This window comes from Gopherus flavomarginatus, chromosome 23 (genome assembly GCF_025201925.1).
Source record: "Gopherus flavomarginatus isolate rGopFla2 chromosome 23, rGopFla2.mat.asm, whole genome shotgun sequence".
In the NCBI taxonomy this organism is placed as follows: Eukaryota; Metazoa; Chordata; order Testudines; family Testudinidae; genus Gopherus; species Gopherus flavomarginatus.
In genome coordinates this window covers 13,896,140-13,923,256 of record NC_066639.1, presented here as the reverse complement: position 1 = coordinate 13,923,256, position 27,117 = coordinate 13,896,140, and the positions used below count along the sequence as shown (strand labels likewise).

Genomic DNA, 27,117 nt, shown 5'->3' with positions numbered 1-27,117 from the left:
CATGTAACTCGCTCCCAGCTACACAGTATTGAGTGCTACTAGTCAGCGACTCACAAATTACAGTACACCACTGGAGAACCCCAGAAAATTCTCTGCTCCCAGACTTTCCCCCAGAAACATGCATCTTGTCCCATCCAGCACATTACTGAACAATGCAAGCTCATAGGAAGTCTGTCATTTCATCAGTGGAAAATGACATGCACCAACCTTGTTATCCGAAATGGAGTTTCTAACACACTTTAATCCAAACACACTGGTTAGATAAAACAGTAAAAAAAGATTTTTAACTACTGAAAAAAAATATTTTCAGTGACTACAGGTAATGAGGCATTAAAGTCAGAATTGTTTACAAAATAAATGCAAGGTAAAACACAATCTAACGTCTTAGCCCTGGGCTACACTAGCAGGGGGGGTTCAAACTAAGATACGCAACTTCAGCTATGCTATTCGCGCAGCTGAAGTTGAAGTATCTAAGTTCGACTTACCTGGCCATCCTCACGGCGGCGAGTCGATTGCTGCAGCTCCCCTGTCGACTCTGCTTACTTGACCTGCCGAAGTGGAGTACGGGCGTCAATTTGGAGATCTATTTATCGCGTCCAGACAAGATGCGACAAATCAATCCCCGATGCATCAAATGCTACCCGCCGTATAGATGTACCCTAAGTTAACAAGCTAAAATGGATTCAAAGCCAGTGTTTCTCTCACCATATGCTGAGACAGGCTGGTTTTCCTTTCAGCCAGGACTCCCCCTAACCTGCCCCTGCCACCTACATTCAGTTCTTCAAGAGTTGTCATGAGCAGAGGGAAAGGGGAGAGAGAGAGAGTCTCATGCATTTTCCTTACCTCTTTTTATAATTCAGTCCTTTGTACTAGAAACCACTACAGTTCTCAGCTGAGTCATGGTGACAGGCTGTCATAGATACGAGTTCAAGTGATCCCTGTGATGAAATGTAAAAGCCATTTGACCAGCTGTCTTTGAGGAACTATTCTGTGGGTGTTCCTTTTGTAACTTTTTCAGTAATAACATACAATAAAATCTCATAACTTTACATACAGTGTTGCTACACATTTTAACAGGAGGATAATATTCCATAGATGCTGCAATTTCAAGTGATACCTCACAAACCATACTATGTTCAAAATTGATCTTAATTTTCTAGAAGAGTGAACATAGGGGTGCAGACTTGCACAGGGTCTGTCTGTGTGTTTCCAACATATATGTGGGTATTTCAATCCCTCATAACAAGAGTTTTTGGCATCTTCAAGGACCTGGGTAGCTGGTCATGGGAATTCACTGGTTTACTGTGTGTGACACTGTATGGAATTGCGAGGCATTTTATATTATTATTAATACTAATATGATAAAATTGCAATGAATCATGCTAGATATGCCATGTAAGGTGTCAGGGAAAATGTTATGATTTTCCAAGTATGATCATTTTGTTTCTGTTTGTATAACCTTTGTATTGTGAGTTACAGATATACCCTACATATCTGTATTTCCAGACTTGTGCAGTGTTTCTGGCTGACACTCCCAGACATATTGGCGTTAGCACTGCCTAGCTTATTTGATGGCCTATCCAGGGTTATCAGCTGTACAATGAGCCCATGGAAAGGACCAAGGGGATACACCAATTGAGTCAGCAAGACATGCAGGGATATGCCTGTGTACTGAGACCTCCAAGGTTTTTCCATGCCATGTCCTGTGAATCTTGTGTTTGGGACACAGGAAGTACAAGCCACATGGCAAAAGGAATGTAAAGTGCAGGTGCATCATCTCCATTTTGTCTTCAATCCCTCTTCCTATCTCCGGAGCAACTTCTCTACAAACTGAAGCCTTGAACAAAGGACTGAATGACCCATCCAACCTGTGGATGTGTTCCAGATGGACTTTCATGCCAGCAACTCACCAGTACATCTAACAACATTATATATAGATTATGGAATGTATCTGACTTCTCTCTCTCTCCTTCCTTTCTTCCAACATTTTGTTTGTGCGCAGAGTTTTTAAATACCCTCTCACTGTACTGGACCTAGGTGCTGGTTGGGAGTCAGAGAACTGGAATGCAATAAAGGGGGCTGTGTGATTTCTTTTTTCAGCTTCCTGATAACCAGTGTGGGGGATCAGAAGCACAGTTTGTGACTGGTCAGTGAGGTTAACTTCAGTGTTAACCACCAGTTTTGGGAGCATCTGCTCTCCCTTTTTCAGCCTGCCCTGACCTTGGTATTTTCAGTGAGGACTGCCCCAGGCACACTAGGTCACACTAAGCACTGAAGATAAATTAATAGAATGGTTTTTTTGACGAAGTCTTATGAAATCAACTGAACTCCTTTGTTTTCTTTCATCTGAGCAGGGTTTTCAGTTTCCCAACTTGATGTGATCTCCCAGCTGGAACAAGGAGAAGAGCCATGGGTCCCAGACCTCCAGGGTTCAGAGGAAAGATGGATCCTGAGAGCTCCCTGCACAGGTGAGGAAACATTAGACCAACTCAGAATCTGTAAGTGCCTGAAGGAAACATCTGGGATGCTGTACAAAGCCCTTGGGAGGTCTCTTGGTTCATTATTGTCCCCAGCAGGGATCATATCCTCAAGATAACCATATCTCATGGCTTCCAAAAGATCTGAGCAGACACGAGGCAGTAGCTTCCTCCCTTACCCTGTGAAGTTGGATGTGATGTGAAGGCTGAATTGATCCCCTCCTATCTCCTATTTTTGGGGAAGAGTTTGGGGAGTTCAGTTCCTGGTTTTTATTTGACCTCTCTCCAGCACTTATTTTAGTTTGGTCTTCCCCTTTTCTATCCCTGTTTGAGATTTCTGTCTCTATCACAGCAGGTGATGCAATGGTATGTGAGAAAGAGGAGCAGAATTGTCAGCCGGAAAATGTTGAGCAAGTGGATAAACACAGAGCATTATTGCAAACATCGAAAAGGAATGTGTCCAGCAGTCATGAGGAGGGAAAATCCTGTGAGATTCAGCACAGACCAGAAAAAGAGCAGGGAAACCAGCCAGGGGAGAAAGTGGGTAAATTTATTTCCTGTCGGGGAACTCAGAAGGGCCTCAAGGAAACCACAGCACAGCAGGCAATCCTCAGGGGAGAGAGAAAAAATAGATGCACTGAGTGTGGGAAAAACTTCTTTAGAAAATCAGACCTTTCTGATCATCAGAGAATCCACACAGGGGAGAGGCCCTACAAATGCAGTGAGTGCGGGAAAAGCTTCACTAACAGATCAAGCCTCTTTCAACATCAGAGAATCCACACAGGGGAGAGGCCCTATGAATGCAGTGAATGTAGGAAAAGCTTCACTAACAGCTCAGCCCTTTCTGAACATCAGCGAATCCACACAGGGGAGAGGCCCTATGAATGCCATGAGTGTGGGAAAAGCTTCACTCACAGATCAGCCCTTTCTCAACATCAGAGAATCCACACAGGGGAGAGGCCCTATGAGTGCCGTGAATGTGGAAAATGCTTTACTAACAGCTCAGACCTTTCTAAACATCAGAGAATCCACACAGGGGAGAGGCCTTATGAATGCAGTGCGTGTGGGAAAAATTTCACTTACAGATCAGTACTTCTTCACCATCAGAGAATCCACACAGGGGAGAGGCCCTATGGATGCCGTGAGTGTGGGAAAAACTTCACTCACATATCAGGCCTTTTTCATCATCAGAGAATCCACACGGGGGAGAGGCCCTATGAATGCCGTGAGTGTGAAAAATGCTTCACTACCAGCTCAGCCCTTTCTGAACATCGGAGAATCCACACAGGAGAGAAGCCCTATGAATGCCATGAGTGTGGGAAAAACTTCACGTACAGATCAGGTCTTTTTAACCATCAGAAAATCCACACAGGGGAGAGGCCTTATGAATGCCGTGAGTGCGAGAAAACCTTCAAGTGCAGCTCGCACCTTATTAGGCATCAGAGAATCCACACAGGGGAGAGGCCCTACAAATGCAGTGAGTGTGGGAAAACCTTCACTCAAAGATCAGGCCTTTTTCACCATCAGCGAATCCACACAGGAGAGAGGCCCTATGAATGCAGTGAATGTGGGAAAAACTTTGCTCACAGATCAGCCCTTTCTGATCATCAGAGAATCCACACAGGTGAGAGGCCCTACAAATGCAGTGAATGTGGGAAAAGCTTCACTCAAAGATCAAGCCTTTTTCGCCATCAAAGAATCCATGCAGGGGAGAGGCCCTATGAATGCACTGAGTGTTGGAATACCTTCTCTTAGCACTCAGCCCATGTTAGCCATCAGAGAATCTGCAAGGGAGATCAAGACCATAAAAACCTCTAGGGCTATCAATACTTTTTTTTTTCTCTTTGATACCTTTCCTGATTCCCACATAGTAACTTTGAAAGCTGTTTGAACTATTTGCAGCACCGTTATCCCTCAGCTTGTCCAGGTGAGTGCCCCATTTTTCCTTTTGCAGTTCATCCAGTTTTGAAATGGACCCATTTATCCTTTCTATCAACTCCATTGTCCCACGAGTAATTCAAGTGTACCCTTCCTATCAGGAGCCAAGGAGCATCACATTTATACCATTCCTCCTATTGCAAAGTTATTGTTAGAGTCACCAATGATACAGATTGTATCCTTACCAGTTGTTCTGATGTTGCTTTAGGTCAGTGGTCCCCAACCTTTTTCGTCTGGCAGGCTCCAGATGAGTCATGGAGGACCGTGGCAGTGGATGAGCATCCAGCGAAATGCCACCAACAAGCAGCAACAGGGTGGGTGCATTGGATCTGCCCAACCGGTTAAGATCCGTCTAAACTCAGCAAAACCCCTTCCCTGAATACAACAGTACCCCCTGTCAAAACAAGCTGAAGAGGGAATTCATCCTGTGATTATTTCCCTAATAGAGCAGAGAGTCATTGTACCAACAGTCAGTGAATGTAACTCTCCTATTTTGCCAGTAAAAAAGCCTGGCAAACAGATTTGGCGTTTTGTCCAGGATCTTCGTGCTGTCAATGAGGCTGTCCTCCTTACTTTTCCTGTTGTCCCTAACCCCACAACTATTCTTTCCTGTATTCCCCCTTCTGCTGAATATTTTACAGTTACTGATCTTTGTTCGTCATTCTTTTCTATCCCTGTTCATAAGGATAGCCAGTATCTGTTTGCATTTACCTATCAGGGACTCCAATATATTTGGACCAGATTTCCCTAAAGTTATACTGAATTCCCCACCTTATTTTCCCAAATCCTTAAAAAGGATTTGGATGATGTTAAATTCCCAATGGGTTGCACTCTGATCCAGTGTGTCGATGATCTGTTATTAGCTTCTAGCTCTTTGAAAGCATCAGAAATTGATTCCCTTGTCTTATTGCAGGCCCTGGCCCAAAAGGGTCATAAAACCTCTAAATCTAAATTGCAGCTCTGTCTGCCCAGAGTCCACTATTTGGGACATGATATTTCAGCTGGAGAAAGATACTTGTCCAATTCACTAGTTCAAGTCATTCTCCATGTACCCAAGCCAATCATGAAAAGACAGATGCGTGGCTTTTTGGGCATAGCTGGCAATTGTCAGCAACGGATCCTTGGGTATGCTACCATCGTTCGACCACTGCTGACAATGACCCTTAATAAAATCCCAGAACCCCTCTCATGGACCCCAGAAGCTGTTGGGGCCTTTCTCCAAATTAAATGGGCCCTCGTCCGATCACCAGCCTTGGGCCTTCCAGACTACAAAAGCCCTTTACCCTTTTTTGTCATGAAAAGGAGGGAGTGGCCTTTTAGGGGTCCTTACTCAGACTTCTGGAAATGCGCTATGACCTATTGCATATTACAGTTCACCTTTGGACCCCATAGCCTTTATGTTTTTCTGGATACTCGGAACTGTTAATACTCCTACCGTGAGACCCTCTTCCTCGTCTGATGTCAGGTCCACTGAGCCCCTGGATCTTCTTGTGCGTGGAGCCAGGCTGCAGCCATTTCAAAAGGACAGAAGGGATATTCGTTCTGCAGAAAATGCAAAGATGCAGGAATTTCTGACCACAAAAGACATTAAAAATTGGCCTTGGTGGAAAAGGCGGTATATTGTAAATTGGCAGGGAGGAACTTGTGCCTATCGTGATTGGGAATGCGGAGTTCAATAGTTTGGAGGGTTCCTCCCAGGAGGTGCCATTTGTGAATACGGCAGGTGACATCCAGATGTACTGCCGTCCCCAATTGCCTATCAGATGAGGAATATCAAAAACGTCTTTCCTCCACCCTTAGGCCCACCATCACGATCACCCCCATACCAGTTACTGCCGCCAGCTCTACGAGTTACCCTGACACAAATGGAACTGGGTATTCTACTGAAGCCCAATGGCCAAAGCCTTCACATTTAAGTAACCTCAGAAGTTTTGTTCCAAAAAATTATTTTTTAAACGCCAACAGCACCACTATGCAAGAATGATTAAGTGGGGGGCAAATGGATTAGTAAAAATAAGAATATACAATGTTACTGTAGCCAAATCCAACAAATGGAAAATTATACTTAATGGGGCATAGAGTGAAACCGATATGTTGGCCATCCCTGGAATCTGTAGTATACCCAACAAGCAGGGTCGTTATTGTTATTTGGCCACGCAACTGATAAATGATCAGACGTATTCCCAACGACTGTGCTCGGCTGCAGAGATAATCACCTGTACTAAAAACACCCCAATAACTGTTAATCTAACTTGCACCATATTGCAATATACTCCTATCTATGGCATTGATGTAAATGACTCTCTACCCTTTATAAAGGTGTTTAACCAAGAGATGTGGTATAATACCTCACAGAAAAGGGATATGTTAGGACACTGGAGGACTATAATTAATGCCACATTAGGGACCATTAAATTCTCATTGCCCTTATCTAGTTGTCAAATTACTTCCACCTATCCAAATTGCTCAAAAGGGGCTGCCATTAGGTTGGCGCAACAAAGGGCCTGGATCTCCCCCAGGAAGAAAAGGGATTTAACCGGACACCTATGGGATGGTGCAAATAGTGTAGCTGCAATTTGGAATATCCACAAAAGTCAAGAACATGAAAAATTAGGCCAATTAGAACAAGCCACAGGCCTCATTACTGGAGCACAGTTAACCCAAGTCCAGGTTGGCATTGGTAAATTACATGTTATCTCTGACCTTAGTGCAATGACCCAGAAACTTGTAACCAATATGATACTCAGCATAGCTGAAGCTGGAGAGGCATCACAGTGGATTCGGCTTGATCAGAAGTTCAGGATGCTTTCAATGACCAACTCAAGGACATTCGAGGTGACCTCGACCATCAGACCTGGCCTACTGCCCTGACAGCAGATTCAGGTGTGCCACCTAACTTATGGCCATGGAGACATGCCTGGAGGTTTTCTGGATGGAAATGCAAATGATCTCAATGCTCCTTTCAAGCTTATGGACTAACTGGAGGGGTGTTGGCTCCCACATACTGAATCCTTCCTGGTGCATGGGAAGGATGCATATGGGATTGGGTAATTCACCAAGATATTTGGGAAATCAAGCCACTTAGTAGCCCTAATCAATTTATAGTCAGTGCTCCTAAAATAATGTCCGATATCTGGATAGGAATAGGAACTCATTGGACATTTTGGCCATTGGAACCCCCACAGCTCCAGTGTATACGCAAACTAAATCCAGGAGAAGTCGTTACTGTTTATGATAGTGTCACGGAGTCACCGGGCGATGCTCTGGAACTGCTCCCCAACAAGCCAGTCAGGACTTTGGGGAGCCTCCTCTCCCTTGGAGCAGACTTGTTCAGGGCAAGAAGCTCACACAGCTTCACCTCCTGGGTCTCTCCTTGGAGCATTTAGCATCCTCTGCCCCTCCGTGCGCTTCCCACAGCGAGTCCACCCCAGCGGGGTCCTGGGGAAGCCACCGGGTTCTGCATCCCCACTTTGCAGTCAGACGTGACTCTCAGCCAGCCAGTAAAACAGAGGTTTATTCGATGACAGGAACAGGGTCTAAAACAGAGCTTGTAGATACAGCGAACTGGACCCCTCGGCTGGGTCCATTCTGGGGGGCAGTGAGCCAGACCCCCAGGTCTGCCCTCCACCCTTGACCCCAGCCAGCTCCAGACTAACAACCCCTCCCAGCCCCTCCTCTCTCCTCAGCCCCTTTCCCGGGCCAGGAGGTCACCTGATCCCTTTGTCTCCAACAGCTTCAGCTGGCACCTTTGCAGAGGAGGGGCCCAGGCCACCAGTTGCTAGGAGACAGAGTGTCAGCCATTTAGGTGCACTGTCCCTTTGCTCTGCCAGATACTTAAGAACTGCCATGGGGACACTGAGGCACCAACACAGTATTCAGAGAAAACATTAAGAACTTTCCCAGTTCGTCACAGATAGTGTCTGTTGGGAAGGTATGGGACAGGGCCAAGACCTGGCAGGACACCAACTATTTCAAGCTAATGATAGCTGTGTACTTGTTAAAGCCACCATATTGCAAAATATCCAGGCTGGTGCTCTGTCCCAAGCCCCACGTGTCCAGTGAGGAGTGCTGCCTTCATATGTTAGATGTAAGACAGGCTCTGGCTTTTTACCTAGAACATACAAAGCAGTTCAGGAAGTCTTTATTGCTACAGCCGCGTGCATGAAAGGTTGGCCGATCTCCACTCAGTGGCTCTCCAATTGGATCATTTCTTGTATCCATACTTGTTACCATCTGACGGGAGTTCCCCCACTGCCAATTGTGAGGGCACACTTGACTAGGGCACAGCCTCATTGGCTGCCTTTCTGGCTCAAATCCCTATTCAGGACATTTGTAGGGCTGCCACATGGTCTTCAGACAACACATGCATCTCGCATTATGCAAGCATCTCCCAGACTAGGGAGGACACTGGGTTCAGCAGAGCAGTGCACCATCCTGAGTATGAACTCCTACCCACCTCCCACAGAGCATCACCTATTGTGGAAGGCACATGAGCAATCACTCGAAGAATAAAAGAAAGTTACCTTTTCCGTAACTGGTGTTCTTCGCGATGTGTTGCTCATGTCCATTCCACATTGCTCCCTCCTTCCCCTCTGTCGGAGTTGTCTGGCAAGAGGGAACTGAGGGTCGAGGGGAGCGCGGAGCTCCCCTTTTACTGCGCCATGGTGGCGCCACTCCAAGGGGCACTAGGGGTGCTGCCCTACCGGTACTGCTAAGGGAAAAATTTCCAGCACCGGTGCATGTGGCGAACACACACACCTATTGTGGAATGAACATGAGCAACACATCTCGCAGAACACCAGTTACCGAACTGTCTTATCCTTCAATTCTAGTGTCAGAATCAATACAGTTGCTTCAGCATCATAGCTTCCCAAAGGGAAAACTTCACTTCTCTCCAAAGGGAGTTGAGAGACAAGGTGGGTGAGGGTAAGAGCAAGTAGTGGACCAACCACTGTTGGTGAAAGAGAAGAGTTTTGGAGCTAACCCAAAGAACTTCTTCAGTTCTGTGTAGCCCGACAGGTCGTCTCTTCAATAAACAGCAGTTAGAACATAAGAACGGCCATACTGAGTCAGACCAGTTCATCTAGCCCACTGTCTTGTCTTCCAACAGTGGCCAATGCCAGGCACCACAGAGGGAATGAAGAGAACAGGTAATCATCCATCCCCTGTTGCCCATTCCCAACTTCTGGCAAACATATGCTAGGGACACCATCCTGGTAAATAGCCATGGATGGACCTATCCTCCATGCACTGCTCTAGTTCTTTTTTGATCCTTGTTCTAGTCTTGGCCTTCACAACATCCTCTGGCAAAGAGTTCCCCAGGTTAACTGTGTGTTGTGTGAGCGCCCATGGCCCCTGTGGAGTTGCCCTTCTCCTTCTATGATCTCATCTTTCATTGACTAGCGTTTTTTTCTATTTAACATCAGAATCATCTCAAACTAGCTGCCCTTGCCTCCTGTCCCCTTAAAGAGAGACTCTCCCCTGTCTTGTGTAAATCACTTACTTCTCTTGGCACTGACTGCCCCTCCATGTCCTTGCTCTCAGTCTGTGCTGATTGAACTCTTCCCTCCACTCCTCGAGGATTCTCCCTTCATCATCAAGCAGCCCAGTGAATGGGAATCTTAAAAGTACCCAGGTGATTTAGGAGCAGAAATCCACCCATAGACCTTTCATGCGGTTGGCACTTCTCCCTCACTGAGCAGGGTTGAAACTTGTGCAGGGAGACGACTGGGCCACATCCCAGCTGGGCATGAGGAAAGCAGCAGGAGAACCTGGAGACTGAACCTAGAACTTGTGGAAAATTGACCACATGGTTGGTTTCAGATCAGACAGCCTAAGTCTTCTTTATTTTATGCGAGCATATATGCAAGGAGAGTCAGCATGGCCCCATTGAAGGTGGCAAACTGCTCTGCCTTCCATAAATTTCTAGCCAGCTTATAAAGGTTAAAACCACAGACAATTACACACACATTGTACATTAATTACCTTATTTGGAATATATTGTAAAATATAATGCAGGTCAAAAGCAAGCTGAACAATCAGTTTTCCATATTCGTCCTTTCCTGTTGTTGTTGTTCCTAGTCTCATTTGTGGTTTGATTTTTCTAATGCCTTCACTGTGGTTTTGTTTCACAAGCTTAGTTATTGCAAATCACCATGTCTCGGGACTTTCCATTTCACCTGCTGATGCACACACAATCATTGTTCCTTTATTTGGGGATTTTTTTCCATATCACTCTTTCTTTCTATGCCTTTTATACAAAGAAGCAAGCTCAGCTAATACTTTTGGGCCTACTAGCTTAATCAAAGCCCCAAAACTTTCCCAGACAGTAGATTTTCCCTGATAAGCTTCATACATTCAAACCATGTGGTTTTCCACTGAGCTACACCAGCAGCCAAGTTAGACTTCCTAGGTGCTACACTCAGAGCCCTCTTGTTCCCAGAGCATCCAGTGGCCTATAAGCTTAATGGGAAGCCCATTCCCCTCTCTTGGGGCCAATTGTGCTCTCCTGGAGGTTGCTGGTTCATAGGGGTCACTTTGCAGCAGGGCCAGCTTCTATGTGTGCGGAAGAGAGAGTGTGTGCCCTGGACTCGGTGCAGAGATACAATCAGACCTCTCCCCTGCAGCCTTCTTCCCCAACCCAGACATGAAATAACAATAGGAGCATAAAGAAAGAGAGGAGGGAACATCTTAGCGGCAGGGCTCAATGTTCTCAGGCCCCTTTGTTTCCATTGCAGAAGAGAAAGTTTCCGTGGAAATTGACACCCTGCTTTGCACAAGAGACAGAGAAAGATCTTGTTGTTCATGCATCTGTGCAAAGAAAATTGTGCTTCTGTATGAAAGAGAGGTAGGAAATGGCCTTGTGGTGGGACAATATCCTCAGGATTCAGAGCAAAGGACTCCGCCTGAGAACTGATTTAACTCCACTCATCTGGGATTTAAAAACATTGTGAACTTGTGACCTTGAGCCAGACCCTGGGGGTTCAGGCTGCTTTAACTCTTGGTAAAAGCATGAACTTGATTCCAAGCAGAGAGAAGAAGCCTGAAGCTGACTTGAATCCCAGGCTCGGGTCTCCTGGATGGTAGGAAACATCCTTTGCTGCTGCCAGGGGACAGCAGGCTCCTGGCGACATACCAAGGCTGGGATGAAAGGTAATGGTGCATGGACTTTACCATACAGGCTCCACAGGAGAGACTCTAGAGAAGGGGCAGTCATTTCTCAGCTGCATTCTCAGGAGAAGCCAGTAGCCATCCTTGAACAGTCACCCAGAAGAGCAACCATGGCAGTTCTGTGGAGAGCTCTGGCTGCCAGGGGATCCAGCTAGGAGAGGGAGTGCTGGGGGCTCTGCAGTTTTAGCAGTGGGGAGGAGAGCCAGACCAGTGGGGCTGTCTGAGGAGTCACAGGTGGCTAGGTGACACCCAGGGGGTGGGGTAGTAGGGACTACAGAATGTGAGACTGGTTAAAATGAAAATGCACAAGAAACCTCTTTTACTCCAGCTAAAGACCCTACTTTGGTCTCTCCCTGTTTCATGAAAATTTCCATCTCTACCCTGGCTCTCAGAACACGCCCCCCCCATGGGTATTTTCACAGTTTCTTCCTTTTTTCATGGTCTCATACAAATATTTTTGCCATGGAAATGAAAAAGTACATTTAAAATGAGAAAAACAAACACACACATCTGTACCTCCTTCACCAGACACAGTGTTGTGTCTGAATTTTTCTACTGAAAAGTCTAGACAGGCAGAGTCATCCCTACATTTACTTCACATCAGGCCCAGGGCTTGCCCCCAGTTCTTGGGGCTGTGGGACAGAACTGAGTTTCACTGGCAGCAGCGAGGGAGGAAAGTTGGGAGTGAGGGGTCTGTGGAGTATTTTAATCCTTTTTGTATATTTATTTTTTGAGATTTAAATCACGGCAACTTCCACTCCTCAGACTCTCGCCAGGAAATAACTTTTCTGTGCCAAGTACCCAAAACTTTGAAAAATAAGAAGGGAAATGAAATAAATAACCACACGATGGTGCCAGAACCTAAGGAATGAGAAGCCATGTGTTTCTTCAAAGTGCATTGTGCTGAAAAGGGAGGTGTTTTCTCTTTAACCCCCAGTCTCCCCTACTCTAACCCACTCAGCCAGAAATAGAACCCAGGAGTCCTGGTTCCCAGACCCCACTACTCTAGCCCACTAGACCCCACTTCCTGTGACAAAGAAGAAGCTCTAAGACCCCTATGCTGTCCCCTTGCCTCCCTACTTGTGCTGCACTTGAAACCCAATGGGGTTTCCTTGGGAAGTTTTGAATCTTGCTCCCAGGAAGGGTGTAATTTTAGGAACAGATTCCAAATAACGCAATGAACGAGACAGAAGGGCCAGCAGGTATCAGTGTAGGAGCCATTGAAATAATCATAGCAATGTACTTCAGGGAAATATTTATTAATGAAGTGTCAATGAAAGTGTCAGTATCCCACTAAAGGGCATTCTGATAGTCTTAAATTTGTCATCCAAATGTAGCTAACACCTGGCACATGTTTTAACCTGTTTTCTTACCCTTGCTCATTATCAGGGAAGAGGAGCGAGAGAGTGAGGAATAGAAACTGAGACCTAGTGACTGAAGCAAACATTTCTTTGCTCCTTGCTTGTTACCATCAGTTATTTGGGATACAAACTCATCCACCACTCACTCTCTCTCCTGGGCTCAATGGGGAGGAAGAACTTACCTATCAGTGGGACTTGGGGCACGCAGGACATTACTGTGAGCTGCTCAAGCATTTAGGTGAGAATCACCTGAATGTGGAGACAAGGTGAAGTCTGCTCTAACTCATCTTGCATCTGTGTCTGTTGAAGCTTCAAGGCAGAGTACTAAATACAGCATGACCATGGCTGGTCACAATAGGATCTTTATGTGACAGGAACAGTGGGGTACAACCTGGAACGGTGGGACCACTGTGCCCCCTGTACTCTCTAGCCTGGGCTCTCTCTTACAATGCTGTGTTAGTGACAAGCAGCAAAAGCCCTCCTGGTGCTGTGATCACTCGGCCAACAACATGCAGTGACACACCCAGCTAAGTTGCATGAATGCCCTATAAACCACTCATGAATTCTTCAGAGAGAGTCACCAGCAACTTAGCCTTGCACCTCAGAAATGTACTGTCTTTCACTGCACAAGACCTTCTCTTGAACAGTACAAGTTCATTAATTAGTTTGCCACTTCATCAAAAGAAAATGGACATGCACCAGCTTTTGTAGTGTGAGAGGCTTTCCCAAGCACTTTGGACAAACTCACTAGTAAGTAGAAAAAAATTAAAATAAGTTTAATAACTGCAGAAAGATTTTAGGTGATTTTAAGTGTTAGGCACAGAAATCAGAGTTCACTACAGAGCAAGTAAAAATAGAATCTCAATCTAAATTCTAACTTGGACACAATAAGCAAGAATTGGATCAAACAGCCTTTCTCACCCCACTGGACATTCCATGGAGGTTACAATTCTTAATACACAGGCTGAATTCCCTCTCAGCCTGGGACCAATCTCCCCAGTTCAAAGTCTTTGTCTTTCAGACAATTTTCCAGATGTTGAGATGGGAGAAGAGAGACGCCAAGTATTGGTGACATTGACCCTCATTTATATTTTTTCTACAGGTGCTAAAAAGATCCTTGCTGTGATGCTGGGGTTAGTTAGCCTCCAATATGATTACAGCTGGTCACAGAAGTGTCTCTTGTTGCAGGAAGCCAGGTTTGATGTTCAAATTCTGTATTTCACAGATTTCCAGATCTGGGAATGTCCAAAAAAGCATTTCTGATAGGAAGATGTATGAATGGCACATAATGTGCACAGAAGTCCTGTGGAAGTGGGGTGGGAATTAATATTTTGAGGATCTTTTGAGAAAAGTGACGTTACTGATAAGTATCAGAGGGGTAGCCATGTTAGTCTGGATCAGTAAAAAGCAACAAAGAGTCCTACAGCACCTTATAGACTAACAGACGTTTTTGGAGCATAAGCTTTTGTGGGTGAATACGAAGTGGGTATTCACCCACGAAAGCTCATGCTCCAATATGTCTGTTAGTCTATAAGGTGCCACAGGACTTTGTTGCTTTTTACTGATAAGGTTTGTCTCAGTTCTTTTTTCACCTTTTTCTATTATTTAGAGCAATCACTTTATTTTTTTGAATATATTAATTAAACCCTAAATATTTAATCCATGATAAACATTAATGTCACCTGAATTTTCCCTCTACTAGCAAGACCTAACAATTTTGCAGCTTTCTGGCAAGTGAGGAGACAGTGAATTTGGGGAATTAAATCACTCTGTTTGTAGGTGGATGTTTAATGCTCACATCAGTGCACAAAATAACATACTAAGGCAATGTTTACAGAATTATGTCAACCTAATAGTTATTAAATCGCGTGTGTGTGTGCACAAATGCATAGCCTCAGCCACCTGTGGCTGCTGGAAGATCCAGTTACGTGGGAGTTGTTCTGCACTCTGTGGGATGAGGATTCAGCTGGGAGAAGGGGCAGACTAGGAGAGTTTGTTTTTGGTTTGCAGGGACGTTCTCAGCAGGAGCCAGTGCAGATGACCCTGAGTAGCGGCCCCAGGGGTGGCCCAAGCACCTGAGTAGCAGCCAGTGCAGCTGGCTGCAGGGAGCACCTGAGCAACAGTCATGGGGGCAGTCCCAGGGAGCCCCAAAACAATAGTCCTGGGGGTGCCCCAAGGACCTCTTGGGCAGCAGCAGTCTAGGTGGTGGTTGGATCAGTGATCCCAGGGGCCGTTGGGAGAGTGGTGCTCGGGTCATCAGAGCAGAAGTCACAGGAGTCAGCCCCATGGCAGGAGCAGCCCCCTGGGGCCCAGGAGCAGAGCTTAGGTAATGGGGATTTATAGTAAAAGTCATTAACATTTCCCAGGCTGTGGATTTTTGGTTATTGCCTGTGACCAGTCTATGGCTTTTACTATGAATACTCATGACTAAATCTTAGCCTTAGCCATGGCACTCAGAGGCTGCCAGGCAGATTTTTAATTTTTCCTTGGCCTCATACAAACATTTTTTTCCCATCAAAATGATCAAGATCATTTAAAATGAGAAGAACAAATCAAAGCCAAAGTAACCCCAGCCAATCAGCCCCTACACGGTTTGGGGCTGAATTTATCTACTGAAAGTTTTAGGTGATAAAATGAAGCCCTTTTCAGTCAGAAAACAGACCTAGACCTCCCCTGCTGTATATAAGACTTCTGCTACTGAACCACCAATGCTCAGCTCCTCTTATGAGACATTTCCAGGTACTCAATACTGCTGATATTCCAGGGGATCAACTATTGATTCCAGGAAACATTTTTCTTACCTCGGTTCCATGTGTCACTGGTTTCTCTAGCAAAGCCCAGTCCATGGCCGTATGGTCCAGACATCTGCCTTCAAATCAAGCTAGAACCTAAGAATTCTTTCCCTTTCCACAGTTGTGGGAGGGGAGACCTTTAAAAGCCCTCTCTGTGCTACTGCACATGGCTAAGCAAAGAGAACACACTTCAGATTCCCTCTGTACTTTGAGAGGCAGGTTTGCTCTTTGAATTCTGTATTTCAGATGCCTTCAAGCCTGGGCATTGTGATTATTTACCAGTTTCTTTGACACTGCAGATTCAATGGGGTGATGGCTGAGTGGTTAAGCTGTTGGACTAGAAATCCCATGGGGTTCTCCTGCTCAGGTTTGAATCCTACTCCCTGTGTGAACTGCCTTTTAGCCCCATAGTTTCTAACTAGAGCAATACATCTATACACACCCCCGAGGCACTTTCAATTCACTTCTCATCACAAGTAAACCCTAGTCTGCTACTTTCATACAGACTGCTGGGATCCTACCTCGCAGGACAGGTGCCACAGGACTCTTTGCTGCTTTTACAGATCCAGACTAACACGGCTACCCCTCTGATACTTGACACCATGCAAGGCACTGCATTTAGCCATATGGAGTGGAAATCCATCAACCTCATGAAGAAACTTGCACAAAAACAGACAGATATCATCTTCCTTTCCAAATGCAAATGGATGGACATCATACCTAATGGACTAAATGTAAAAAATCCACTGCTATCTACATACTGCACAGGCCACAGTGAGAGATTATGCCGTACTCTATCCAAGAAACTGAGGAACCACCTGATCAGCATCCTATACAACAAACAGGAAAACATCAAAAAAGAGCTCTCCAACCTGGAGACTCTCATAAATAACCAAACTTCCATACAAACGGACTTCACTAAAATAAGACGGGAGATTTACATTACTCACTTCACCTCTCTACAAAGGAAAAAGGACTGTAAGCTGTTTAAACTCCTACCTGCCACATGGGGCCACAACCGTGGTACCCCTAACCCACCCAGCAATGTCATCAATCTATCCAGCCACACACTCAGCCCAGAAGAAAAGTCTGTCCTATCTCGGGGACTCTCCTTCTGCCCTGCCACCCCCACTAACATGATACAGTTCTGCAGTGATCTGGAAGCCTACTTTTGCGGTCTCTGACTCAAAGAATACTTTCAGGATAACACTGAACAGCCCACTGATAAACAGTTACCCTCCCACCAACAGCACAAGAAGAAAAACTCCACATGGACTCCTCCTGAGGATCTAAATGACAGTCTGGACCTATACATAGAATGCTTCCGCCAACGTGCACAGGCAGAAATTGTGGAAAAACAACATCACTTGCCTCATAACCTAAGTCGTGCAGAACGCAATGCCATTCACAGCCTCAGAAACCGCCCTCACATTATAATAAAAGAGGCTGATAAAGGAGGTACTGTTGTCATCATGAACAGGTCTGACTGAAAAAAGGAGGCCGTCAGACAACTCTCCAGTACCAAATTCTACAGGTCACTTCCCTCAGATCCCACTGAGGAATACACTAAGAAACTGCACCATCTATTCAGGACACTCCCTACACTATCACCGGAACAAATCAACATAGCCTTAGAGCCCCGACCTGGATTATTCTATCTACTACCCAAGATCCACAAACCCCAAAATCCTGGACGCCCCATCATCTCAGGCATTGGCACTCTCACTGAAGGACTGTCTGGATGTGTGGACTCTCTACTCAGACACTGTGCCACCGGCACTCCCAGCCAGCTCTGTGACACCACTGATTTCCTGAGGAAACTATAATGCATTGGTGACCTTCCAGAAAACACCATCCTAGCCACCATGGGTGTAGAGGCTCTTTACACAAACATCCCACACACAGATGGAATACAAGCTGTCAGGAACAGTATCCCTGATGATGCCACAGCACAACTGGTTGCTGAGCTCTGTGCCTTTATCCTCACACACAACTATTTCAAATTTGATGACAACATATATCTCCAGATCAGTGGCACCGCTATGGGCACCCGCATGGCCCCACAATATGCCAATATTTTTATGGCCGACCTGGAACAACGCTTCCTCGACTCTCGTCCACTCACGCCCCTTCTCTACCTATGCTACATTGATGACATCTTCATCATCTGGACCCATGGGAAGGAGACTCTGGAAAAATTCTACCATGATTTTAACAGCTTCCACCCCACCATCAACCTCAGCCTGGACCAATCTACACGGGAGGTCCACTTCCTAGACACCATGGTACAAATAAGTGATGGTCACATTTAACACCACTGTATACCGAAAACCTACTGACCGCTATGCCTACCTTCATGCCTCCAGCTTCCCTCTCGGGCACATCACACGATCCATTGTCTACAGCCAAGCACTGAGGTACAATCGCATCTGCTCTAACCCCTCAGACAAAGACCAACACCTACAAAATCTCCACCAAGCATTCTCAAAACTACAATACCCGCACGAGGAAATAAGGAAACAGATCAACAGAGCCAGACGTGTACCCAGAAGCCTCCTACTGCAAGACAAACCCAAGAAAGAAACCAACAGGACTCCACTGGCCATCACATACAGCCCCCAGCTAAAACCCCTCCAACGCATCATCAGGGATCTACAGCCCATCCTGGACAATAATCCTATACTTTCACAGGCCTTGGATGGCAGGCCAGTCCTCGCCCACAGGCAACCTGCCAACCTGAAACATATTCTCACCAGTAACTGCAGACCGCACCATAGGAACTCTAGCTCAGGAACCAATCCATGCAACAAACCTCGATGCCAACTCTGCCCATATATGTACACCAGCGACACCATCACAGGACCTGACCAGATCAGCCACACCATCACCGGTTCATTCACCTGCACATCCACCAATGTAATATACGCCATCATATGCCAGCAATGCCCTTCTGGTATGTACATCAGCCAAACTGGACAGTCTCTACGGAAAAGGATAAATGGACACAAATCAGACATTAGGAATGGCAATGCACAAAAACCTGTAGGAGAACACTTCAACCTCCCTGGCCACACAATAGCAGATCTTAATGTGGTCATCCTGCAGCAAAAAAACTTCAGGACCAGACTTCAAAGAGAAACTGCTGAGCTTCAGTTCATCTGCAAATTTGACACCATCAGCTCAGGATTAAACAAAGACTGTGAATGGCTTGCCAACTACAAAACCAGTTTCTCCTCCCTTGGTTTTCACACCTCAGCTGCTAGAAGAGGGCCTCGTCCTCCCTGATTGAACTAACCTCGTTATCTCTAGACTGCTTCCTGCTTGCATATATATACCTGCTCCTGGAAATTTCCACTACATGCATCCGACGAAGTGGGTATTCACCCATGAAAGCTCATGCTCCAAAACGTCTGTTAGTCTATAAGATGCCACAGGACTCTTTGCTGCTTTTACCTCACACTGTGTCCCTGAGGTCTCAGGCAAATTCTCAGCTCCCAAAGCCTCTACCACTCACTTAGTGCCCCACAACTTAACCCAAACCCTGGCTGCTGCTCCTCTCTGGAGAGTGTGAAAGGAGTGGAGGCAGTGAAGGAGCCTTCCCTGGTGCCTGAGGCTTTGGGAGAGACAGATTGTTTAAGAATCCAAGTGTTGGAAACCATGGGGCCACCACCTAAATCAAGGGACTGTTCCAGCCCTGAGTCTAAACTGCTGGGATCCCCCCCCCCCCCGCAAAAGCAGGGTGCCCTAGGTTACAGCCTGAAAATAGGCATGTGAAACTAAGCCCTAGTCTACACTATGAGTTTAGGTTGAATTTAGCAGTGTTAGATGGATGTAAGCCTGCACCCATCCACATGACGAAGCCATTTTTATTGATTTACAGGGCTCTTAAAATCAATTACTGTACTTTTCCCTGACGAAGGGATTAGTGCTGAAATTGACATCACTGGGTCAAATTTGGGGTAATGTGGACACAATTCAACGGTGTTGGCCTCTGGGAGCTGCATTGTGACCACTCTGGACTGCACTTTCAACTCAGATGCACTAGTCAGGTACACAGGAAAAGCCCTGGGAACTTTTGAATTTCATTTCCTGTTTGGCCAACATGGAGAGCTGATCAGCACAGGTGACCATGCAGTCTCAGAATCGCAAAAGAGCTCCAGCATGGACCGAACAGGAGGTCCTGGATCTGATCACTGTAGAGGGAGATGAATCTGTGCTGTCAGAACTCTGTTCCAAAAGACAAAATGCCAAAATATTTGAAAAAATCTCCAAGAGCATGATGGACAGAGGCTACTCCAGGGACCCACAGCAGTGTCATGTGAAAATTAAGGCGCTTGGGCAAACCTACTAAAAACCAAAGAGGCAAATTGCCGTTCTGGGTCAGACTCCCAGACATGCCACTTCTATGATAAGCTGCTTGTACCACTAGCCCACCCCTGTCTGTGGACACCTGCAAGGGGGGAGCCTCATTGAACAGGGATGAGGATTTTGGGGAGGAGGAGGATAGTGCACAGCAGGCAAGCAGTGAAACTGTTCTCCCTGACAGCCAGGAACTGTTTATCACCCTTGAACCAATACCCTCCCAACCCTCCCGAGGTGGGCTCCTGGACCATGAAGCCAGACAAGGCACCTCTGGTGAGTGTACCTTTGTAAATATAATACATGGTTTAAAAGCTAGTGTGTTTAATGATTAATTTGCCCTGAAGACTTAGGATGCATTCGTGGCCAGTACAGCTACTGGAAAAGTCTGTTAACGTGTCTGGGGATGGAGTGGAAATCCTCCAGGGACATCTCCATTAAGCTCTCCTGGAGGTACTCCCAAAGCCTTTGCAAAAGGTTTCTGGGGATGGCAGCCTTATTCCATCCTCCATGGTAAGACACTTTACCATGCCAGGCCAGTAGCACGTAGTCTGGAATCATTGCATAACAAAGCATGGTAGCGTATGGTCCTGGTGTTTGCTGGCAATATAAGAAGCAAAATGCAACCTTGTACCGAAAGCATATGTACTAGGTAATGTTAACAGTTTGGTTTGCCTTGAAAGAGTCTACCTATTGTTCTCTAAAAAGTCTATCCCCCTTTTTTTCCTCCCGCAGCTGGAAATGTTTCAATGCCTCCCCTATCATCTCCATCCCAGAGACTAGCGCAGATAAGGTGAAAAAAACACACTCGTGATGAAATGTTCTCTGAGCTCATGCAGTCCTCACGCATTGAAAGAGCTCAGCAGAATGTGTGGAGGCAAACAATGTCAGAGTCCAGGAAAACAGAAAATGAATGTGAGGACAGGAGGGACCAGTGAGATGAGAGGTGGTGGCACTGCAATCAGAAGAGGCAGGATGCAATGCTTAGGCTACTGGGGGATCAAACTGATATGCTCTGGTGGAGCTGCAGGAAAGGCAGCAGGAACACAGACTGCTGCTGCAGTTCCTGTTTAACCGCCCGCTCTCCTCCCCAGGTTCCATAGCCTCCTCACCCAGACATCCAAGAACCTGGGAGGGTGGGGGGCCTCCAGGCATCTAATTACTCCACCCCAGAGGACTGCCCAAGCAACAGAAGGCTGGTTTTGAAGTGCAGTGTGGCCTTGTCCTTCCCTCATCCCTCCCGGGCTACCTTGGCAGTTATCCCCCTATTTGTGTGATGAATTAATAAAGAATGCATGATTTTGAAACAACAATGATGTTATTGCCTCTGCAAGTGGTGATCGAAGGGGGGAGGGCTGTTGGCTTACAGGGAAATAGAGTGAACGAAGGGGACAGGTTTTCATCAAGGATAAACAAACAGAACTGTCACACTGTAGCCTGGCGAGTCATGAAACTGGTTTTCAAAACTTCTCTGATGTGCAGCATGCCCTGCTGTGGTCTACTAATCACCCTAGTGTCTGGCTGCACGTAATCGGCCACCAGGCAATTTGCCTCAACCTCCCACCCCACCATAAACGTCTCCCCCTTACTCTCACAGATATTGTGGAGCACACAGCAAGCAGCAATAACAATGAAAATATTGGTTTTGCTGAGGTCTAACCGAGCCACTAAACTGCACCAGCGCACTTTTAAATGTCCAAATGCACATTCCACCACCATTCTGCACTTGCTTAGCTTATAGTTGAACTGCTCTTTACTACTGTCCAGGGTGCCTATGTATGGCTTCATGAGGCATGGCATTAAGGGATAGGCTGGGTCCCCAAGGATAACTGTAGGCATTTCAACATCCCCAACTGTTCTTTTCAGGTCTGGGAAGTAAGGCCCTTTCTGCAGCTGTTCAAACAGACCAGAGTTCCTGAAGATGCGAGTGTCATGCATCTTTCCTGGCCATCTCACGTTGATGATGGTGAAACGTCCCTTGTTATCCAGCAGTGCTTGCAGCACCATGGAAAAGTACCCCTTGCGGTATATGTACTCGCTGCCAGGGTGCTCCAGTCCCAAGATAGGGATATGCATTCCATCTATCGCCCCACCACAGTTAGGGAAATCCCATCCCATGACCTGCATAGGAGGGGCTGTGGGTTGGGACTAAGAGGCACTGGGAATTGGGGGATATGGGTTCTCAGGCTGGGCTCAAACCCAAGCATCTACACTGTAATTTTATAACCCTGCACCACAAGCCCCAAAGCCTGAATCAGGTGACCCAGAGTGAGGATAGTGACTTGGGTGAGTTAATGGCAGAGTAGACATAATGTTAGGCTATGTCCACACTGCAATGAAATACCAACGGCTGTCCCGGTCCAGCTCAGGCTCCTGGGGCTTGGACTGTGAGATGGTAAGTTTGCAGTGTAGATATCTCGGCTCAGGCTCAATACCGGGTTCTGGGATCCCACAAGGTTGGGAGGGAATTTAGCAAGCAAAAAAGGAAGAATGGCAGTGGAGTATTACCCTCGAATCAATGGCAGTTCTCCATTGGTTGGTCTGCTTTGCGGCAGGGACAATAACACATCCTGCTGCATTTGTTATTTCAAAGGTTGATTTATGATTTTCATTCTCAGACATAGTGCACAAAGCAGGACTCAACCCTTGGTGTAAACTAAATGAGATGCCCACAGATTCTGGAAGCCACAATGAACCATTGATGTGAGAGCTCAGACCTGCCTCTGTCCCTGTCCCAGAGGGAGTGGATCATCTGCGAGGGGACTGGACCAGTGACCTATCAGTTCTTAACTCCCAAACGTTCAATAACTCTATTATCAGTGCCCGTGAGTGTAATTTAAAACATAAAAACAGCCATACTGGGGTAGACCAAAGGCCCATCTAGCTCTCTATCTTGTTTTCTTAGAGTAGCCAATACCAGGTGCCCCAAAAGCCACTCAACAAGGCATCACTGGGAGTTGAACCCAGGATCTCCTGTTTACTAAACAGGTGCTTTAGCCAGCTAAGCCAGGTTGCCTGCCTAGGACTAGGGCATCATGTCTGCCCATAGCTGACTCCCCACCAACCCCACCAGGGCCTGACAAGTGTTGCTTGTGTTTGGATTCTGCAAAGCAGAGGAGCAGGTGACGTTTTCCTTGCAAGCTCTCTCTCTCTCTCTCTCTCTCTCTCTCTCTGTGTGTGTGTGTGTGTGTGTGTGTGTGTGTGTGAGAGAGAGAGAGAGAGAGAGAGAGAGAGAAAATCTTGGGCCAGGTCTGCATTACAAAGTTATTTCAGCAGAATTATATTGCTCAGATGTGTGAAAAACACACTATGCCCTCTCAGTCAGCAGCTTGTGGCTGGTGTACACACTGCAGTGCCACATCTGGCAACAATGCCCTGTTTCGGTGACAAAATAAAACCACCTCAACGAGAGGCCTAGAGCTTTTTGCAGCAAACTTAAAGTGACAAGAGTGTCAGTGCAGATGCTGCTGTTCATTATATCACCATAACTGGCCTCCACCAGTATCCCACAATGCCTGCATTCCTGCTACAGAGCCATGGCCCCTTCCCTTTCATAGCTTCTGGAAGTTTTGACACCTGAGCCTATTGCTCTGCTCCGGCAGCCAGGAGCAAATCACTGCCGTGGATGCTGCTCTCTCCCACACTATGAACACAGAGCAGGTGGCAGGAACTTTCTTACATTGGGGGGGCACTCATGTCCGAACTGTGATGCCCCCATGACACCCCTTCCCTCGAGGAGGCTCTTACCTTCTAAACAGGGATGGCTGTTTTCTAGTAAAATCACTAAAAAGGAAGGAGAAAACTCACAAGAGGTTCCTTCTCACGCTCACGTCTGTGAACTCGAATACTCTCTCAGTCCTCAAAGAGAGATCTGGAAAAGGAGACTTGCTGAAGCAAAGTCACAGGGGTCTCTGAGGTTTCCCTAGCCCCTCGCCCCTGTCCTGCCTGGCTGATGTTAGCATCTTTCTGTGAGGTCACCACCATCCCACCACTTTTGACCAATAGTCTAAGGTCCTGCAAAAGGCCTTTGTGATGTCACTGCCACAGCCCTCCCTTGCTGTGCCAATGTCCTGCCCTTGGCCAGGCACTTTGGAGGTTTGAGCTACTCCCTGTGGATCACCCCACTCAAGGAGCGTTCGTTCTAGGAAGCAAGCCGGCTAGACAGGAAAACATCAGACGCTGCTCCCAATGCTACATGCAGTTTTTCAGAAATTAGTCGACTTTATGGCCAGAAGAGATCATTAGAGCATCTAATCTGACCCCCTGCATATCACAGGCCTCCTGTATGACACAATAGCTACTTTTGGAGCAAACACATTCCAGAAAGGCATCTAGTCTTCATTAAATGCCATCAGGAGATGGAGAATCCACCCCTTTCCTTGGTAGCTTGTTCCTGTGGTGAAACATCGTCGCTGTTGACTATTTGTGCCTTATTTGTAATATGAATTTGTCTCTTTTCACCTTCCAGCCATTGGGTCTTGTTATGCCTTTCTCTGCTCATTAAAGAGCCCTTTAATACCCAATCTTTTCTCTCCATTAAGGCATTTCAACACTTCAATGAAGTCACCTTTCAATCTTCTTTTGATAAGCTAAACAGGTTGAGCTCTTTCAATAGCTCACTAGAAGGCATTTTTCTCCAGTCCTCAGAACATTTGGTGGCTCTTTGCTGCCCCAGCTCCAATTTCACATCTTTTCCAAATGACACCAAAACTGGAGGCAGTATTCCAATATCATTCTCACTGATGCCGTGTCACCTCCTGTGATGTTATTTACATAATCTGTAACTGTATAGATCACTGTTGTGACCACTGTTCTATATTTGCAGCTAATGTTGTAGAAAGGTTGTTGTGTAAGGGGTCTATGGAGAGGTTCTGATTGGCTGATTATAATTATGCTATCTCTAGATGTGTATCATTTTTGTAGCTGACGTTATGAATATTGGCTCTGTGCTGTCCCTATTTCAAACTTGTGCTATGCTTCCGGGGAACACCCCAGACAAGTTGGTGTCAGTTCTGCCTAGCCTGCTTGATGTCCCACTAAGGACCATCAGCTATACACTCGATCCATTGAGCGAAGGCAGATATGCCTTGTGACTCAGCAAGGTATGCAGGGACCTGCCTATGGACAGAACTCTAAGGTTTTTCTACGTCACGTGCTGGATAGAGTGTCTTTGGGACAAAGAAAGCGAAGACCACATGGCAAGAGACTATAAAAGGCTGATGCCTTGACTCCATCTTGTCTTCAATCCTGCTTCATACCTCTGGAGGGACTTTGCTACAAACTGAAGCTCTATACAAAGGACTGAATGTCCCATCCCAGCTGTGGATGGACTCCAGAGACTGGATTTGAACCTGCAGTTTATTCCATCACTGCTACAAGCCTGAACCAAGAACTTTGCCATTACTGCATGTGAAGGGTTAAAATCCATGTGCATTTTATATAACAACCTGGTCTATGGATTGTGCCAGCTCTTTTTCAGACCTAAAGTCCAGAATATGGTCAAGGGATCAGAGGCCTAGCAAATAGTGATCGGCTAAGAGAAAGCTGGGGTAAACAGAAAGCCTTGCTTGCTAAGATAGGCGTGGTCAGCATATTGCCAGGTGTTTTGTGTTTCACTCTTTATATTTGGCACCACCATCTTTCCCTTTAGTCTTGTAGTTTACCAAGGGTAAAATTAAACATCTCTTCAGATACAAGGGAGTGTTTGTGTTCATTCTTGTTAGCTACACAGGGATTTGATATAGCTACTGGGAGAATAGACCACCTGGTATGCCTAGCCGATTTGCTGTTAGTGCTCCTGGAATAACACTCAACATTTGAATGGGGTTAGAGAATCCATGGACATTTTGGCTGTTAGAACCCCCTCAGCTTCAGTGTATACGTAAAGTGAAACCAGGGGAAGTTGTCACTGTTCATGGTAATGTTTGCTGGGAGGGTAGGGGACAAGAAACTACCCTGACATGACACCTACTTTTTCAAGCTAATGATAGCAGTGTGTATGTTAAAACCACCATGTTGCGAGATATACATTTTAATCTCACTACTGCTGCAGGCAATTATATTATTTACTGGCCTGCAGATAGCATTTTACAAGTAGCCCTTAGGTTCCAGATACCCTTTAATTGGACTAGTTTAGTACCTGATCGGTTTCAAGATTTGCTTTCATTGTTACCAGAGGTTCAAAGAATCTCTGAAGTACAAGGGCAAATTCACATGCTTCAAAATATATATCAGGTTGAAAAGAATGCCTTTCATACAGCTTATAGAGTGTCTACTTTATGTACTAAGTATGATGTATTGTGCTTTATGACTAAAACTGTACAACTCCATCATATTACTGTGAGAATGTTACTGCTTGTATTTTTGTTATTTAGTTTAGGATTATGTTGTTGTTGTTAAAGGACACGATAATAGTAATACCTTTCATGTCCGGGCTAATCATGCATTGTCATTACATCCAATTAAAACCCCTAAGGTTGAAACATCTGATGTAGAATCTGAAATCCATGGCTTAATGCAAATAGAGGTTTGAGAATATTTGTTGTACTAGAAGTACAAAAGGGGGGAGATGTGGAAGTAGAGCAAGAACTGATAGGGATTTGAAGGGGATTTCAATGCATGACAGTCTCTGTTAGCAAGAGTCAGGCTAGCTGTAACCATAATGACACGAGATTTGTAGAAGTGAGGATTGTGTGAGCCAAATGGGAAAGAACTGTGTAAGAAGTTGTTGCGACCTTGTGTCGATAATGAGGTATTGTAGACTGTAGTCTAAATAGAAGTGAGAAAAATAAGATATCAAGATGACCTATGTATAAACAAAATGCAGCTGTTGCTTATTATTGTATGTAACAAAAGGTATAAATGCTGCTGTAATTGATTAACTGCAGAGAAACCTGCCTAGGAGGGGGAAACTCTGTGTCCTAGTGCACTCTCTCCCTCTATGCAATTTCTTGAGAAATAAAGTATCTGACTTTGCTGCACCCAACCAGAGAGTGAGAACTATGTTTTTCTCCAACTACA

At 45.9% G+C, this 27,117-nt stretch overlaps 3 protein-coding genes across 7 annotated transcripts in view; 2 read left to right on the top strand and 1 right to left on the bottom strand.

Moving 5' to 3' along the window:
- LOC127039371 (zinc finger protein 883-like) overlaps positions 1 to 27,117 on the top strand; it is a 341,025-nt gene that overhangs the window by 137,842 nt on the left and 176,066 nt on the right. The window contains exons 4-5 of one of the 3 annotated variants that reach the window (XM_050932954.1): positions 2,355 to 2,468; positions 2,830 to 4,329. The exons of the other annotated variants lie outside the window; for them this stretch is intronic. Of the exons in view, the coding sequence (XP_050788911.1) occupies positions 2,355 to 2,468; positions 2,830 to 4,232 (1,517 nt within the window). The 3' untranslated portion in view covers positions 4,233 to 4,329. Of the gene's footprint in view, positions 1 to 2,354; positions 2,469 to 2,829; positions 4,330 to 27,117 lie in introns of those variants that run through there. 3 annotated transcript variants of the gene reach the window in all.
- LOC127039349 (zinc finger protein 154-like) overlaps positions 1 to 27,117 on the bottom strand; it is a 197,641-nt gene that overhangs the window by 90,649 nt on the left and 79,875 nt on the right. The window lies entirely within an intron of this gene.
- The window catches only part of LOC127039346 (zinc finger protein 883-like), a 205,128-nt gene that overhangs the window by 137,842 nt on the left and 40,169 nt on the right, over positions 1 to 27,117 (top strand). The window lies entirely within an intron of this gene.